A 15,474-nucleotide genomic window follows, 5' to 3' on the forward strand; every position below is an offset into this window, starting at 1 on the left:
TTCTTAACTTCATGAATCCACAACAAGTCAAGCTTAAAGTATTTTTATTATTTTTATACATTTAACTAAAGAATTAGTGTGTCGTGTTTTTGTCATTGGTGTTACCAGTAATGTAAGCAACATTAAATGTTTATAAAAATATTTTTTCTCAACACAGCCTGAATATTTAGTTAAAGGCATATTAATAGAGTGATAAGACCATGAAACATATTTGATTATCTTGTTTTTTTACGATGATATTGCACATTTAAACAACCGTGAAGGAACACATTTGATTTGCACCACAGTTTTGTTTTCTGTCAAACCAACAACAATTAAAGGATTGACAAACAACATGTTTGATACTAACTCAAAAGTATCAAATAATGATTACATCATGAATCAACAAACAAATAATTGCTAGAAAGTTTTAAAAAATACATTTATAATATCACACCCCTGAAAAAAACATGTAGTAACACCAGTGACGCAATATAACACCAATGACTTCTCAACAAGACATTATTTATTTATTTATTATTTTTATTTATTTATGTGCAGACAACAACAAACCAAACCTTTTGACAAGCAAAGAAACAGATTGTGCAGGTGAGAAAACCCCATGGGGCTTAAAAAAAAAATCTCATCTCATTCTAACTTTAGCAAAAACAAAGACAATAAAAATAAGACAGTAAATTTCAATTCATGTTTTAAACAATCGAAAATGCCATCAGAAACAACATACTATACCTACTACACTGTAACCTCTCAATTTAAAGGTATACCTTGAGATGTGGGGAGGTGATCTTTCTGGTGAAGACTGGGGGGGTCAAGACTGCCTGTACTGTTCTCATCAGATGTCTGTCTCTTGCTTGGTTAACATGCCACTGCTTTCTCTGAAGTAAAAGCAAACAAGAATAATGATAACAATTAGACAAAGATTTAAATATATTCACCTTTTTTCTCCAAGTAATGTCTTTTTGAAGCTCATTTCTATAGGACTGTCACTGGTGTTACCAGGAAGAAGAGTAACACCAGTGATGGTAACACCAGTGACAATTTGGGAATAAAACTACAATTTGAACAAAATGGTTGCCATTTGTCAGTCCACATGCCTTCAGTCAATATCTAAATCATTTAACTCTTCAATGTAGTACATTTTTATGATAAAATGTTTACCCCTGGGGCCATGGAATGGGTAACACCAATGACAGACTTAAAAGCTTTACGTAAAATTCTAAGATAAAATGACATTTAAAACAAAGAAAGTAAGATGTATCTGACTTACCTTATGCCTGTGTCCACTGCACTGCACAAAATAGCCTCTTGATCCAGCAAGTACCTCAAGGTCAGTTCATTACTTCAAAATAAAAGTGCTTTGTGTAGCAGTAACACCAATGACGTAATTTTGGGTGACTGATATTTATTTGATATTATTATTAATAATAATTTCTATTTCTTTATCATATCAATGTTGTATTCAGTGTATGTATTGTTATGCAAATGTGAATGAGCTTTAATTCATGAAAAAAAGTATTTTTAAATTAAAACTACAGGCTTCACTTCCATGTATGATGAAAGTGACAAGACAATTCCTTGAACTTGGCATTTTAAATAAATTCCTATTTTATATTTTTTTAAATTTTTATATATTTTTCTATTTGTATCAATGCAAAGACAGTCTTTATTTACTAAACATATATAATGAATGTGATTATTAGGTCAACTTAAAGTATTTTGGCATCTGCGAAAGTAAGTGACAGCACTTCCACCGTTTTTGGAGAATGACCCAGCCCTTTTATCCCTCAAACATAAGAGAAAGGCTTCCCTGAGTTCTTCAACTCGATAAACCCACCAACCAAATCACAAATCAAATTAAATTAACCAATGTGTAGTTTACAAGAACCTCAAACATCCAACCAAATGTGAGAAAACAAAACAAAAGATTCTCACTACATATCCGCCAACAATACATACTAATAAAGATAATACTTTTTTTTTTCTTTTATGTTTAGCTTGCATTGTACATATTAACATCTAACAAAAACACTTACTTTCTTTACCAACACATTTATATTTTAAACACTATAACCATTATATTAAGAGTAATAATTATTAGAGGCAAATTAAATTGCCTGGGGCTACACAAACAAACAAACAAACAAACAAAAAAAAACCGGTTCCTTAAAAGCAGCGTGGTTCTGAAAAGGCTCTCCTGCAGCATCACTCTGAAGAACCATGTTCGGTTCTAGTTAATGTCGTCCTGGTCAGACTGTTTGGACTGTGGCGGAGTGATATCTGGCCTCATGACTGACCCTTTTTTCTTGTAAACTGTTAAAAAATAAATAAATAAATAAAGATAAATAAAAAAATAAAACAGTTCCTGTAAATCCAAAACCAGGAACAAACAAACTGATTTAAATCTAAGCTTTTTGTTTGGTTTGTCTGGGTTTGATTGACAGGGGGCGGGGCCTAACCCACCCCGCCGCGAGCGTTCCAGCAGTCGGCTGGAAGTTTTTTACTTGTGGGAAATAAAAAGTGGCAGACGCTGCAGGTCTCCATCCTGCTGCTGCTGCTGTGATGCAACTCTGGAAAATGCAGCTGTCAGCGTCTCGCTCACAGCAGCCTCAAATTGTTTTCTGAGCTTTTTTTTTTTTTTTTTTTTTTTTTTTTTTTAAGGAAATGCGTGTGTGAGTGCATGAACCTGTGAGGTTTGGATGAAAAACATGCTCGTAAAAACTGTCATACGTTACATGAAAGTGAAGGAAAATATCAAAGTGTCAAAAAGGAAGGATGACTTACAAGTACAGGATCTCAGTTTGGCAGAGAAACACGCTTTTATTTTGAAGGGATGAGAGAGGATGTTTACAGGTTTGTGAAAGTTTGTTTGATTGGTTGAAATTTGAACACACAGCCACTAGAGCGGGATGATGATGTCACTGTTTAAGACGCTGAGGTCGTGTCATGGAGACCTGACCCTCCCCGTGTCCCCCTGCAGGCGAAGAAGAGTCCGTACGCCTTCCTGTGGGACATGGCGGTGCTGGAGTACGCGGCGCTGACGGACGACGACTGCACCGTCACCGTGACGGGAAACAGCATGAGCAGCAAAGGCTACGGCATCGCCATGCAGCACGGCAGCCCCTACCGGGACCTCTTCTCCCAGAAGTAAGCCCCGCCTCCAAAATAAAATGCTCTCTTCATAGTTTGATTAAATCTGTGCTCTGTCGGCTCTAGGATGTGACGTCTTCATGCACACACCCTTTATTTGTTTTTTTGTTTGTTTGTTTTATTTATTTATTCCCATGTTTGTCAGTGTTGTTGTGGCAGACCGTATTATTAATGTGGATTATTATTCGGTTATGATTATTGCTGAATTTTGCCTCCTACTTTAGTTAACTTGACCTCTTTGTACCAATGCACATTCGCCAAGCTTGGAGGAGGAGCTAAATATCAAGTGGGAGGGGCTAAATCTCAGGTGTGTGCGGTTTTAGCTCCACCCACTCTTCTACATTATCTTTGAGGATTTAAAGGTACCCACATGTAGTGTTTTCAAACCTCAACTTTTCCTTGTCAAATTAATTTGTTGTACTTTTGCACCCCGACCCTGACCCCGACCCCGACCCCTCCCTGTAGACAGTCAACACACTGAGATTTTCCCATCGGCCAGTCATTCCTTCCACCATCACAACGGCGCCCTCTGCCTGTTTTGTGCCGTAAAGCAACAGATTTCCTGACTGATTTACAGAAATTATCCTAAAATGAAGGTGGTGCTGATGTTAAAATGCTGCGTGTAGCACCTTTAAAGGTTTCTCTCCTCCATTTATCTGGAGTCTGGTGGTAAATCACACGGCGCCACACAGTAAAAAAAAAACACAGAAATACACATAACTGAAGAGTTTCCATTGAGAATGAGACACCTCACATTAAAACTCATAAAAACTAAACATGGATTATTATTTTATGCCATGTTTCATCGTAAATGATTTGAAACCTTCAAACAAACCAGGTTTTATCTGCAAAACATCATGAAGAGCACGACTCCTCTCCTTTAATTAATTAATTTTAAAATGAATTTGATTACATTTTAAACTGAAACAGAGTGTGTATTGATTTTGGAGGCTGTATATTCTTAGAATAAGAGTGAACTTGTGAAGACGAGCTGCGTTCACGCGGTCGACGTTTGTCTGTGATTTCATCCATTACAGGCACGTAAGGTTTTCATAATTCATGCATGAGCACAACGTGAACAAGGTCACCGTTAGCACCGTGTCCAGGTGCGTGTTTCCGAACAAGGCCGAGCGCAGAGACTCGCGGGCTGCATGGTTAACATGAATTATGGGTAAATGATTTACGTGGCTGCAGAGCGCGTGCAGACAGGCTTTGTCGTGATCAGAAAGAAGTTATTTTTTTTCTCCGGGAAGCAAAACACACACACACACACACACACACACACACACACACACACACACACACACACACACACACACCTGCTCTGCCCTGTGGCACCCGGGGGAGTTTCTCCTCGCTTCATATGGATGAATGCAGATTTTTTTTCATGTATCTTTTTCATAATCTGTTCATTGTATATGGCCTCTCATTAAGCCCCAGACCTCCATCTGAAGAGATTTTGCCTTCAAGACTCGGATGTACGATAAAATATTGTTGTTTTGTGTTGAGGTTGTGTAGGTACACTTGCCAAACAAATTCACGGTGGTGAGTTAAAAAAAAGTCATACATATTTTTGTGGCATTTGAAACCTGAGCAAATTCACTTCATTTCTTGCAAAAACATGGGGAAAAAAATCAGTCAGCAAATTGACAAAAAAAATTACCTGAACATTTAGGAAAAAAATTGAAAAAAAAAAAAAAAAAAATACTGGAACATTAGAAAAAAAAAATGCAAAAATAACTTGAACATTAGGGGAAAAAATGCAAAAATTACTGGAACATTAGCAAAACATCTGAAAAAAATATATATAGGCCGGTAAGTTAAAAAAAAAAAAAAAAAAAACAACAACAAAAAAAAAAACAGAAAAACTTTTTTTTTTGTTTTTGTTTTTTTTTTTAGAAAATTACAAAAAAACTATATTTATGTTCATAATGATGAAACTGATTTATTTCACGGTCAGATCACTGATGCTGTGTCAGATCGCTTGTATTGAAATGCCTGTGCACAGCATCTGAATTCAGTCTTTTAAATCACAGAGACATTAAACTGTTTCTCATTTCACTGAGAACCCCAGGGAGGAGCCTCAGGGCCCCCTGGGAGGTCCCCGGACCGCACTTTGAAAACCACCGGGTGTCTCCTCGCTGCACATGCTTTAATGCACACCTCCATTAGCCTCCTAATGACTTTTTCTGCTCCATAAAAGCCATAAACATGAATCCTGGAGTGTGTCCGTGGCTCGGGGGGGGACGCGGAGGTGAAACTCTAACTTTCAAACTGAGGCGTTCAAACGTTCAAGCGGGAAAAGCCTGTTTTTGCGTCTCACTTCGTCTTCGGCCGTGAGACAGCGCACGGCGAGGGCGGCTGAGCTCATGATGAAAGGCTGCAGGCTTTCGTCGGCCGTTTGATCCTCTTTATTTTACATGAAGTGTTCATCATCAATCCTCTGATGCAAACCAGGAGCTGTTTTTTTTTTTTTTTTTTTCATGTGAGCCAATTAATTAAACGAGGGCCACCTTGACTGAAGTATGAAAAGCTGAAAGTTGGAAACACACATGTTGGAGAAGTGTGTGGTGTGGTGTGGTGTTGTTGGAGGCGCGCCGCCCCTCCGCTCACTGCTAAATCAATAACCGCCTGCTTGACACTCGAGTCAATTAAGTTCAGTCTGAATGAGCTTTTATGAAGCAGCGGCGCTCTGAAGCAAAAGGGATTACTCACAGTGTGGCGTGTAAACAGACGAGGGTGTGCTAATTCCTTATTTGATTTGGCTAAGCAGATCTACAACTTTTTTTTTTTTTTGCCAGTTCAGTTTTATGTGCTTCTCTCTGGGCTTAAGATAACAAAAAAATAATAATAATTAAAAAAACTTAAAGTCAGGGAAAGCTCTCTCTCTCTCTCTCTCTCTGTTTCCTTGTGCAATCGCAAATTGATCCCGTTGCTAATTCCAAATCATGCAGATCATCTAAATCTCCGCGCTAATACATAACGAATTTGCAACGTCTAGTCACATAAGCCGAGGATTTTCTCCCCCCAAAATTTTGAGCCGGCAGTCTTTGTCTTCTCAAAATGTTCTCATCCGCCTCGTATCGATCATTTCCCGGGAAACGCCGGGTACACTTCCTGTGCTGGGATGAGCCTCGGTTACATCACAACTTATGTGAAGTTCATGTTAAAGCAACATGAGAGAGAGAGATCAGCTGATGAACCTGACCCGCGACACACAGGAGGTTCACTTTAGAAATCTGTATCTATCAATCTATCAGTTTGGAAAAACAAAAAGTTGAAAAGCCCTCAGTTTGCTGATGATTCAGTAAAAGGCAAAAGTGAGTTTTGCCTTCATGTCAGTCAGGATGGGATTTTAAAGCGGCGTCCGGCGGCTCTCAATCCAAACAGCAGCAGGAAACACGACGCTGAGACCGTGTGAACACGCAGAGCCCTGTGGAAACACGGCAGAATAAAACAGACCAGCTGCACTAAAACCAACATGACAAAAATTCTGGAAAGATTATCTAATCCCACCGGCAGATATTTTTACCATGTTCAAAGAAAAAACAAGATTTGAACTTTGAAGACGAGACTGAGGAAGCAGATGACTCGATGCAGTACGAATGTGACTTTATGTTGTCCTTAAAAAGAAATTATGCATAACTATAAAAATAATAAAAACTAAATAAAAACACAAAATAAAACTAAATAAAAATCACAGTCCAGGTGACCTCGATTCAAATCTACATGGATAACCCTAACCCTGGATGACCAAGAACCCACACTGACTAATAACTACTAACTAACTAACTAACTAAATAAATACTAATAAATAAATAAATAAATAAATAAATAACCTTACAGAATAGAAATTTAAAAAATAAATAAATACACTACAAGGAATAAAAGAAAAGAAAAGAGACATGAGCCTCAGTCTCTGCTGTTTAGACCAAAACCTAATCCTAACCTTAACCATAATTTAATCCTAACCTAATCCTAACCTTAACCATAACTTAATCCTAACCTAATCCTAACTTTAACCATAACTTAATCCTAACCTAATCCTAACTTTAACCATAACTTAATCTTAACCTAAACCTAACCTTAACCATAATTTAATCCTAACCTAAACCTAACCTTAACCATAACTTAATCCTAACCTTAACCATAACTTAATCCTAACCTAATCCTAGCCTTAACCATAACTTAATCCTAACCTAATCCTAATCTTAACCATAACTTAATCCTAACCTAATCCTAACTTTAACCATAACTTAATCCTAACCTAATCCTAACCTTAACCATAACTTAATCCTAACCTAATCCTAACCTTAACCATAACTTAATCCTAACCTAAACCTAATCTTAACCATAACTTAATCCTAACCTAATCCCAACTTTAACCATAACTTAATCCTAACCTAAACCTAATCTTAACCTCACCTTAACCACCTATTTCAGCTGATGTTGGTGAATGTTGGTGACGCCTCGGTGACTCTGACACGCGTCCCCCCGGGCGGAGCTCCGTCTGTCTGTCATCCTGATGTTTGGTTTGATCCTCTCAGGTCCGGTCGTCTTGAACGTTTGATGAAAAGGTTTTGATGTGGAGCTCCACGTGCTCCTTCAGACAGGAGAGCCAATCAGAAACCAGGCTGAGTCTGTCTGGATGAAGAGACGCTGCTGCCCTCGATGCTCCTCGGATTTGACTGATCTTATCACGTTTTCTCTCAGTCACTCATAACAGTTACATTTATTTTGTAATGTAATTGCATGTAACTGGTTTCTCCGCCGTCCTGCTGGAGCCACATCACACAGAGAGGTGTCACCGTGCTCAGTGCGTGCCTGTCAACCATCCCGTTTTTCCCTGGAAACTCCGGTATTTTACCCATCCATCCCGCTGTCTTCCCGTTTAGATGATTTTCCCGGGAAACTCCCACATTCCCCCTCCGGCCCGGCAGGTGGCGGTACGGCGCGGCAGCACCCCAATTACGCTCGAACATAGTCGCGAGATTCAAAACATCACCATGACAACGCCACAGCTGGCAGTGCGAGCCTGCCCGAGGCGAGTGAGACGCCGTGAAGCCAAAAAATCAAAAGCTATGTGTAAATACCTGGAGAAATGGGAGTCGGATTTTATTTATTTGATTTATATATTGATATATATATATTGATTATTATATTGATTTATTTAAAGAAAAGTAGGGTGGGACAAACCCATATGCTGTGCACACTTTGTAACGCCGATTAACCCCTCAGTGTGTTTTTTTTTTTTGGTTTTGTTTTTATTTCACATTCAAGACAACAAGACAAACCGAGCGTACAGTTTTTGGGCGTCGTGTTCCTTTAATGTACAGTGCAGCCGTCTCGCTCTGTAATTCAGCCTGATGAGTCGGGTTCATTTCCATAAAAGTCTCTGCAGCTGCAGCGGTGAGATGGCAGGTAGAGGTGCGTGCACGGCAGCCGGTCGGCGTGCACGGCCTCACTCTGTTTGTGAAACACACATTTGGCTGCTAAATGAGTGAAAATGGCCTGACTTTCAGAATCCATTATGGCTAATGCACAAGAGCTAATTTTCTGACACGGGTACAAGCGTAAATTGAATCGTAACCGCGGCTGTGCCACTCTCCGCCGGCTTATATTATTATTATTATTATTACATCCACTCTCGGCCGCGCTTCATGCGTTCCTTACTCACCGGTCGGCTGCAGGTTCACCACAGATTACTGTTATTTCCCACAGCCGCCGGCGTCAGTGTGTGTCATCACAACTTGGACTTTCCAGCTGCTGGTGGGTAAAAACCACTCGCCGTTAAAAACGCAGCTCTTCATTCAGGACTGTTTAACTCACATTAAGTTGTGTTTTTTTTTTTTTTTTTAAAGGCTCTATAGACGCAATTCAGGGTTTTTGCTAAAAGGAGGCAAACACCATCAACTTCAGGGTGTAAATGTGAATAATGTGACTGTTTTCCTGCAGAGTTTGAAAAAAAAAAATCACAAAAGTTTGCACAGAAAGTAGGACTGAGGGGTCGTGAAGGGGGCGTTTTAGGAGCTGGGAAATTTCACAGCAGCAAGATGATGGATCTGGAATGCACACACTGGAATAAACACACACACACACACACACACACACATGCATGAGGATATGAGGACCTTAATCGCACATTGTATCTCACTTAAAGTGATAGTTCTGATTTTTTTTTACACATATAGTGATATCTGCTGCTCCATGTGTGTGTGTGTGTGTGTGTGTGTGTGTGTGTGTGTCCAGCATCCAACAAGTTTGGTCCACTAACTCCCCCCAAAATGAATGATGTCGACACACACCAGAAAACACACACACACACACACACACACACACACACACACACACTGTTTTGTGTTTAAAAATCGTTTTGAAGGATGCACCGCAGCACACGTCAGTTTTGGTTTCACTTTCAGCGAGGACAGCTGATAATCCCTGTTTTTCTCAGTATTTTTCTCGTAAATCTTTGACTTTATAATCTCAGAATTCTCCAGGTTTTGTCTCATAAACGTGTGAGTTTTTTCCTCATAAATTTACAACCTTAATCTCAGAGAAAATCCAAGTTTTTTTGTGTAAATGTATGAGTTTAGTCTTGAAAATTCAGAGTTTTTTCCTTGAGATATTCCCCTCCTCCCCTCCGTGGCTCTGTAGTGTTTCTGTTCTCCTTCTCTGTGAGGCTGTGGGAGGTGGAAACGCCGGAGCTCCATCCCACGCAGCCGCAGGGACACAAACACCGACGCCACTAATGTGAATGAAGTCCACGTCTCCTAAAACTGCGTTCCCTAACGAGGAAGCTGTAATCCAGCGCCAGGGCTCTGCTTTTATACCCACAAGGAGAAGCAGCAGCCTGTCAGCCCGGCCTGAACACGGCTCAATAAAACTCCAAGAAAAGTATTTTTCCTCCGTGCTCCTCGCAGCGGGAGTCTCCGCTCGATGCCGCTGAGCTCCTCGAGCTCTCGGCGCGTAAATGACCGTGCCTCTCTCCCTTCACAATTTTCCTGGCGAGGGGAAAGAAATGCTATGATTTTGAGCTTTTGACCCGACAGCGGCGGCGTTAATGGAAATGTTAACGTGTTGCATTAGCGGCTGCACCGCTGAGCCCTCGGTGCTTTATTACCAGAGCGGCGCGGCGGCAGATAAGCCTCGCCGAGGGGAAATGGGCTCTGTGGGATGTGTTTGTGTCCCCCCGCGGGCGCGTGGGATGGAGCCCTGGGCCCCGCAGCAAAAACTCCACGCCGAAATGTCATTTCCACCTCCCACAGCCTCGCATTTATCTGCCTGCGACCCCCCCGACCCGCCCCCGTCCCGTCCCGCTGCCCGCGGTCTTCATCTCCGTCCCGAACCCTGCGCCCCGCACGGCGGGATAAATCGATTTCTCAAACACGATCCTCAAGGCTCGCCGTCCGCGTCGTAATGGACGGGTGACCGGAGCAGATTGAAGGTGAAGCTTCATTGATTTGTGCGAGGAGGTCAACGTCGCCGCAGCGGGAAAAAATGACAGAGTATAAACAGAAGTCAGAAATAAGAAGAATAATAATAATAATAAAAAAAAAAGTTGGATAGTTGTGTTGATAATGTCACTTGATCGATGACGTCCCCCCTCGCTCCACAGCTGACATTTGTCTCTGTCATTAGCCACCACACCGAATGCCAGTGATTATGAATATTCATCAACATCCTGTCATATCAGCGCATGAGAGCATGGTGTGTCCGTTTTAGGAACTTCAAAATAAGAGTCATGTTGCGGTCACTTCTAGGGACGGGCGATACCACACTTTTAGGATTCGATATGATACCGATACTTTTTCTTGCATTTTCATCGATACCGATACTGATAATGTCTTATTGGCAATTTTTTTTTCATTCAAAATATTATTACATTTAAGACAACTTACATGACAAATACGGACCATTTATACCATATTTATTATAGTCAATGCATAATAAAACTAAAATTAAAATAAATAACATGAATATGAATGAAATAAATTAAATATGAACAAAAATTTGCACGTTTTCACTGTTATTGTTGTTTTCTTGCACTTTTCTTGTAAAAAAAAAAAGAAAAAAAAGACCGATCTGCCATTATTTTCCGTGTGTTCCTCCGGCTCTCGCACAATCGATACGCCCATCCCTAGTCACTCCTCACAGCTCTCAAACCGGCGTGACCTGAGAGCGCTGGGCTGGTTTTTGTCGCCGCTCGGACGTCCTCGTCCGGGTTTGAGCCGCGTGAACTCGCCGTGATCCGTCTCTCCTTCCTCTCCCGTCCCCGGTCGCTGCGATGGCCGGGTTCAGCGTCCCCGCTCGGGACGGTTCCTCAGCAGCCGTCCCTCCTCTTCCCTCGCTCACTCGCTCTTTTAATGAAGACGCTCGTGTGTTTATTTCAGGATTAATCCGTGGCCTAGAATAGAGACAAAAGATGAGGGTTTTTAATGAAGTTTTTGCACGGGAGGGGGGGCGTCCAGCAGCACAACACAGCGCTGTGGGACGGGCCGCAGGAATAATGTGGGCCGGGTGTTAAATGGAGGGCAGAGCGATTGTTCTGTGCAAAAAAAAAAAAAAAAAAAAAAACATTATCTCCACTTCTCCAACCATCGTTTTAATACCTCGTCCCACAGCTGTTTTATTACCTCACATCCCTCGCTTTCCTTTTGATAATCCTGCCATTCCAACAAAAAAAAAAAAAAAAACAACCTCTGCAAAGTTTCTGTTGCTCATTTGTGATGGAGGATGATTTGGTCCTGCGGGGGTTTGAGCGCTGGAGCCGGGGCTGACCTTCAGCGGGCTCACGCTGCGCCCGAGCTGCAGCCACATTAAAGATGGCAAACTGGGCTCCGGCTTTATTACGGCTAAAAACAGACCGTGCGTCAGCGGCTGTGGAAGACTTTGCTTAATGAAGCTCATAACTCAGCGGAACGAGAGCGCGGGCCCGTGAAGCTGCCGGGCCAGACTCTGCACACACCTGACTGGAATGCAGTCGCCGCACAGGCAGGCGCGCAGAGGCCCGTCTCCTCAGGTAGAAGCGATTCACCGTCTCCTGATTGTCTCCCGCGTCCCGTCCGCCTGGATAACGAGGATCACCTCGAGGAGTCGGCGGTGTCGGTGCGTCCCGACGTCGGCGTGCGCGGCCTCTCGACTCGCCCCGCTCCTCTAAACACGGCTCATAACTCGTCGATACGACCGCATCCGTCTCCATCTCTCCCAACAGCTGCTCGTTCCCGAGGCCGGAAACGCCCGGGGCAGCAGGACGCTAACGGCCGCGCTCGCAGCGTGAAGCGAGTCAAACGTCCTCACGTCGCCGAAACTCAGCAGCTTTTTTGCGTACAAGTACTTTTTAGAGTTTTTTTTTTTCCTTCAGTCTATTTGTGCTGGAGTTTTGTCCTTCACTGCATTTTAAATCAGATCCATTTCACAATAAAAGCTCAGCCAGCAAAGACGAGAAGAGGAACCTGCTTCTGCTTCGATGCATCTACTTTTTGGTCATTTTCCAACTTTCACAATAAAAGCTGCAGCATGGAAACCTGCAGTGAGGTTGACTGAGCCTCCAGGGTCCTCACCTCAGTTTGAGTGTAATGTCCCTTTAAAAGCATGCAGTGTGCAGCGTGTTCTCTGGAAAAGATCCCAGCTAACACAGTTACTGTTTGGAAAAAGGAGCTCAGTCACTTTTACTGCCAGGACATTTGACATGAGACACTTTGGACTTTTACTGCAGGACATTTTTACTGCACTACTTCTACTTCTACTGCAGTCACATACCAGCAGAGGAACAGTACTTCTACTTCTACTGCAGTCACATACCAGCAGAGGAACAGTACTTCTACTTCTACTGCAGTCACATACCAGCAGCCGTCAGATCAATTGATATGAACGTATTAATTTTCCTACATAAAGGGATTATGAATGAGCCTTAAGGCTAACTTTACATCGTTTCTTTTTCATATTTAACCTCTAAGAGCAACTTTCCTTTTCACATATTTGCTCCCTTCAAACAACCCACTGATTCTTTTTTATGTCGTGTTTATTTTACTCTCTTCCAGATTCTGTTGTGCAACATTTTTTCATCTTTTCACAAACAAATGCATTGCACTTACCAGATGATGTGACCATATAATGACATTAAAGTAAAATAAAGACAAAACCCAACTTATTTTGCCGTCACTCAGCGGTAAACAAAACAAAAAAAAAAACAACAAAAAAAAACAAAACAAAACGTGTGGCTCCAGCTGAGAGAAGCCAGCCTTCATGTTGAAATCACAGCCTCAGTCAGCTGACTGCCTCTCCTCCTCGGCTACAACAACAATATTCACAACTCTTATCCTTTACGGTGAGCACATTTCGTCTCTTCCTGCTCATTAAATTTATACGCAATTCATAAAAATAAAAGTTGATGGCACAATCACAATTTTGGCTGCAACATAACCTAATAAACTGCCTCTGCTAATTTGGCATGCGACAACACAGAGGTGATGAGTCACAACAGGAGAGACTTTATTGAAGGGCTGTATCCTGCTGATTATTTTGTTTGTTTGTTTGTTTGTTTGGTGTCTTTGTGTTGTATTTTGCTGTTTTATGGTATTTTAAATGCATGCATGGTTAGATAAGTGTGTACCGTCATATGTAAATATATATATTTTTTTAAATAAATACACTCAAACAATGCTTTGTTTAGTAAAAGGCCACAAACAGGAAAGTCTTGAGCTCGGACTTGGAAGCGCTGAGAGCTGGAGCAGACCTCAGATCACCTGGGGGCTCCACTTCTAGATAGATAGATAGATAGATATACTTTATTGATCCCAACCAGGGAAATTCTGGTGTTCCAGCAGCAACAGTAGAAACATACAATAAAGTTAACTAAAAAAGAATAAAGGCTAAAAATATACAATAGAGACTGTAAAGACTAAAGACTCAAAAAATACAATAAGGGCTAACCTAAGGAAAGGAGATACGTGTGTTTAAATGTCTAATTGCTGTGTGTCAATTAGGCGCTGAGCGAATCTGACGAGGCGTCATGTGAAACACAGAGCTTGCTCGTTGTGATTTTAATGTAATTAATCAGTCGAGCCGTGTCGGCCCTGGTGTGGTTCCGTTTTTTGATCCACCAGATGGATTCGAGACATGCCAAACACAAAACACATGCCGGTACAAAAAGTATGTCTCAACTGGAGATTGAACAGGGAGAATCATCGGAACTAACCAGCCAGCAGGGGGTGCTAGTGGTGACATTCACCGCCCTCCCGGCTTCACGCTGCCTCTTTGATTTAGCACGTAAAGACGGCTGCCCTCCGACCTCGCCGCTTTCACAGTAAAGTGGAACCACGGTGATTCCTGATACTTTAACACGGTTAAACTGGGAAAAATAGATGTGCTCTCTGCAGTGTGAGATATTACTGTGGTGTCCACCGAGATGGGAATTACTAAAATAAATCAGGAATGGAAAAAAAAATAATAATAATAAAGAAGAAGCTCTAGGTTTTTCTAACGCACACCTGAAATGATTCAGTGGTGTTTTCAGCAGGTCATGAGACTCCATCTCAACCATCCAAACTTTTCAGTTCAAGTAAGAAAAAGGAGCTCTGAAATTGGGGTCATGTGCCACACACACACACACACACACACACACACACGCCGTGACAGCAGTGATGTGAAAATGAAGCAGAAGGAAGCCATCTGGCCGGCTGTGGCGCTCGGTGAGACGAGGGGCAGGGCTGATGAGATATGGGACGGCTCCTCCTATCGATCCTCTGGTGGAAATTAGCCCAGCAGCAGCAAATATATTAAAACCTATCAGTCACGCGGCGCCAGCTGCTCCACGCCGAGCCCAGGCTCCCAGCTTTGGAGTCTTATTTTGAAGCCGTCGGTGCACTTCCTGTTTGCAGAGGCACAAATAGGAGACGTGCAGGAAATGCAGCAAACCGTGGCTAAAATATATATATCTATATTTTTAAAGTGAAATCATCAAAATTGACAATAATGCTAATGGAAATCAATATTAATGAGGGAGTTTAGTGATCAGTAGAAAAAATAATCAAATAAATGGGTTGCCTATAGCAGCATCGACAAGAGTTATGTTTACTTAAATTTTCAGGCTGTGAGCAGATTCGGTTTCCGCTCTGCACTGCATTGTGGGATACTAATGTTCAACTGCAGTAACTTTTTTTTTCCTGTTTCTGTATTTGTTGTTGTTGTATTTTGTAGGATTAGTGCACATTTTTAGACTTAATGCACATACTTTTTGTTACAACTTTATACAAAACACTATATACATAAATTTTTCTCCATTTTCATATTTTTTATTTATTTTCTATTTCTTATAATTTCATTCTT

At 41.5% G+C, this 15,474-nt stretch overlaps 1 protein-coding gene across 1 annotated transcript in view; it reads left to right on the top strand.

Moving 5' to 3' along the window:
- The window catches only part of LOC115378258 (glutamate receptor ionotropic, delta-1-like), a 520,936-nt gene that overhangs the window by 492,864 nt on the left and 12,598 nt on the right, over nt 1–15,474 (top strand). Inside the window, exon 15 of the mRNA XM_030078448.1 lies at nt 2,978–3,144. Coding sequence (XP_029934308.1) covers nt 2,978–3,144 — 167 coding nt within the window. The remainder of the gene's footprint in view (nt 1–2,977; nt 3,145–15,474) is intronic.

Source organism: Myripristis murdjan, chromosome 19 (assembly GCF_902150065.1).
Source record: "Myripristis murdjan chromosome 19, fMyrMur1.1, whole genome shotgun sequence".
Classification (NCBI taxonomy): domain Eukaryota; kingdom Metazoa; phylum Chordata; class Actinopteri; order Holocentriformes; family Holocentridae; genus Myripristis; species Myripristis murdjan.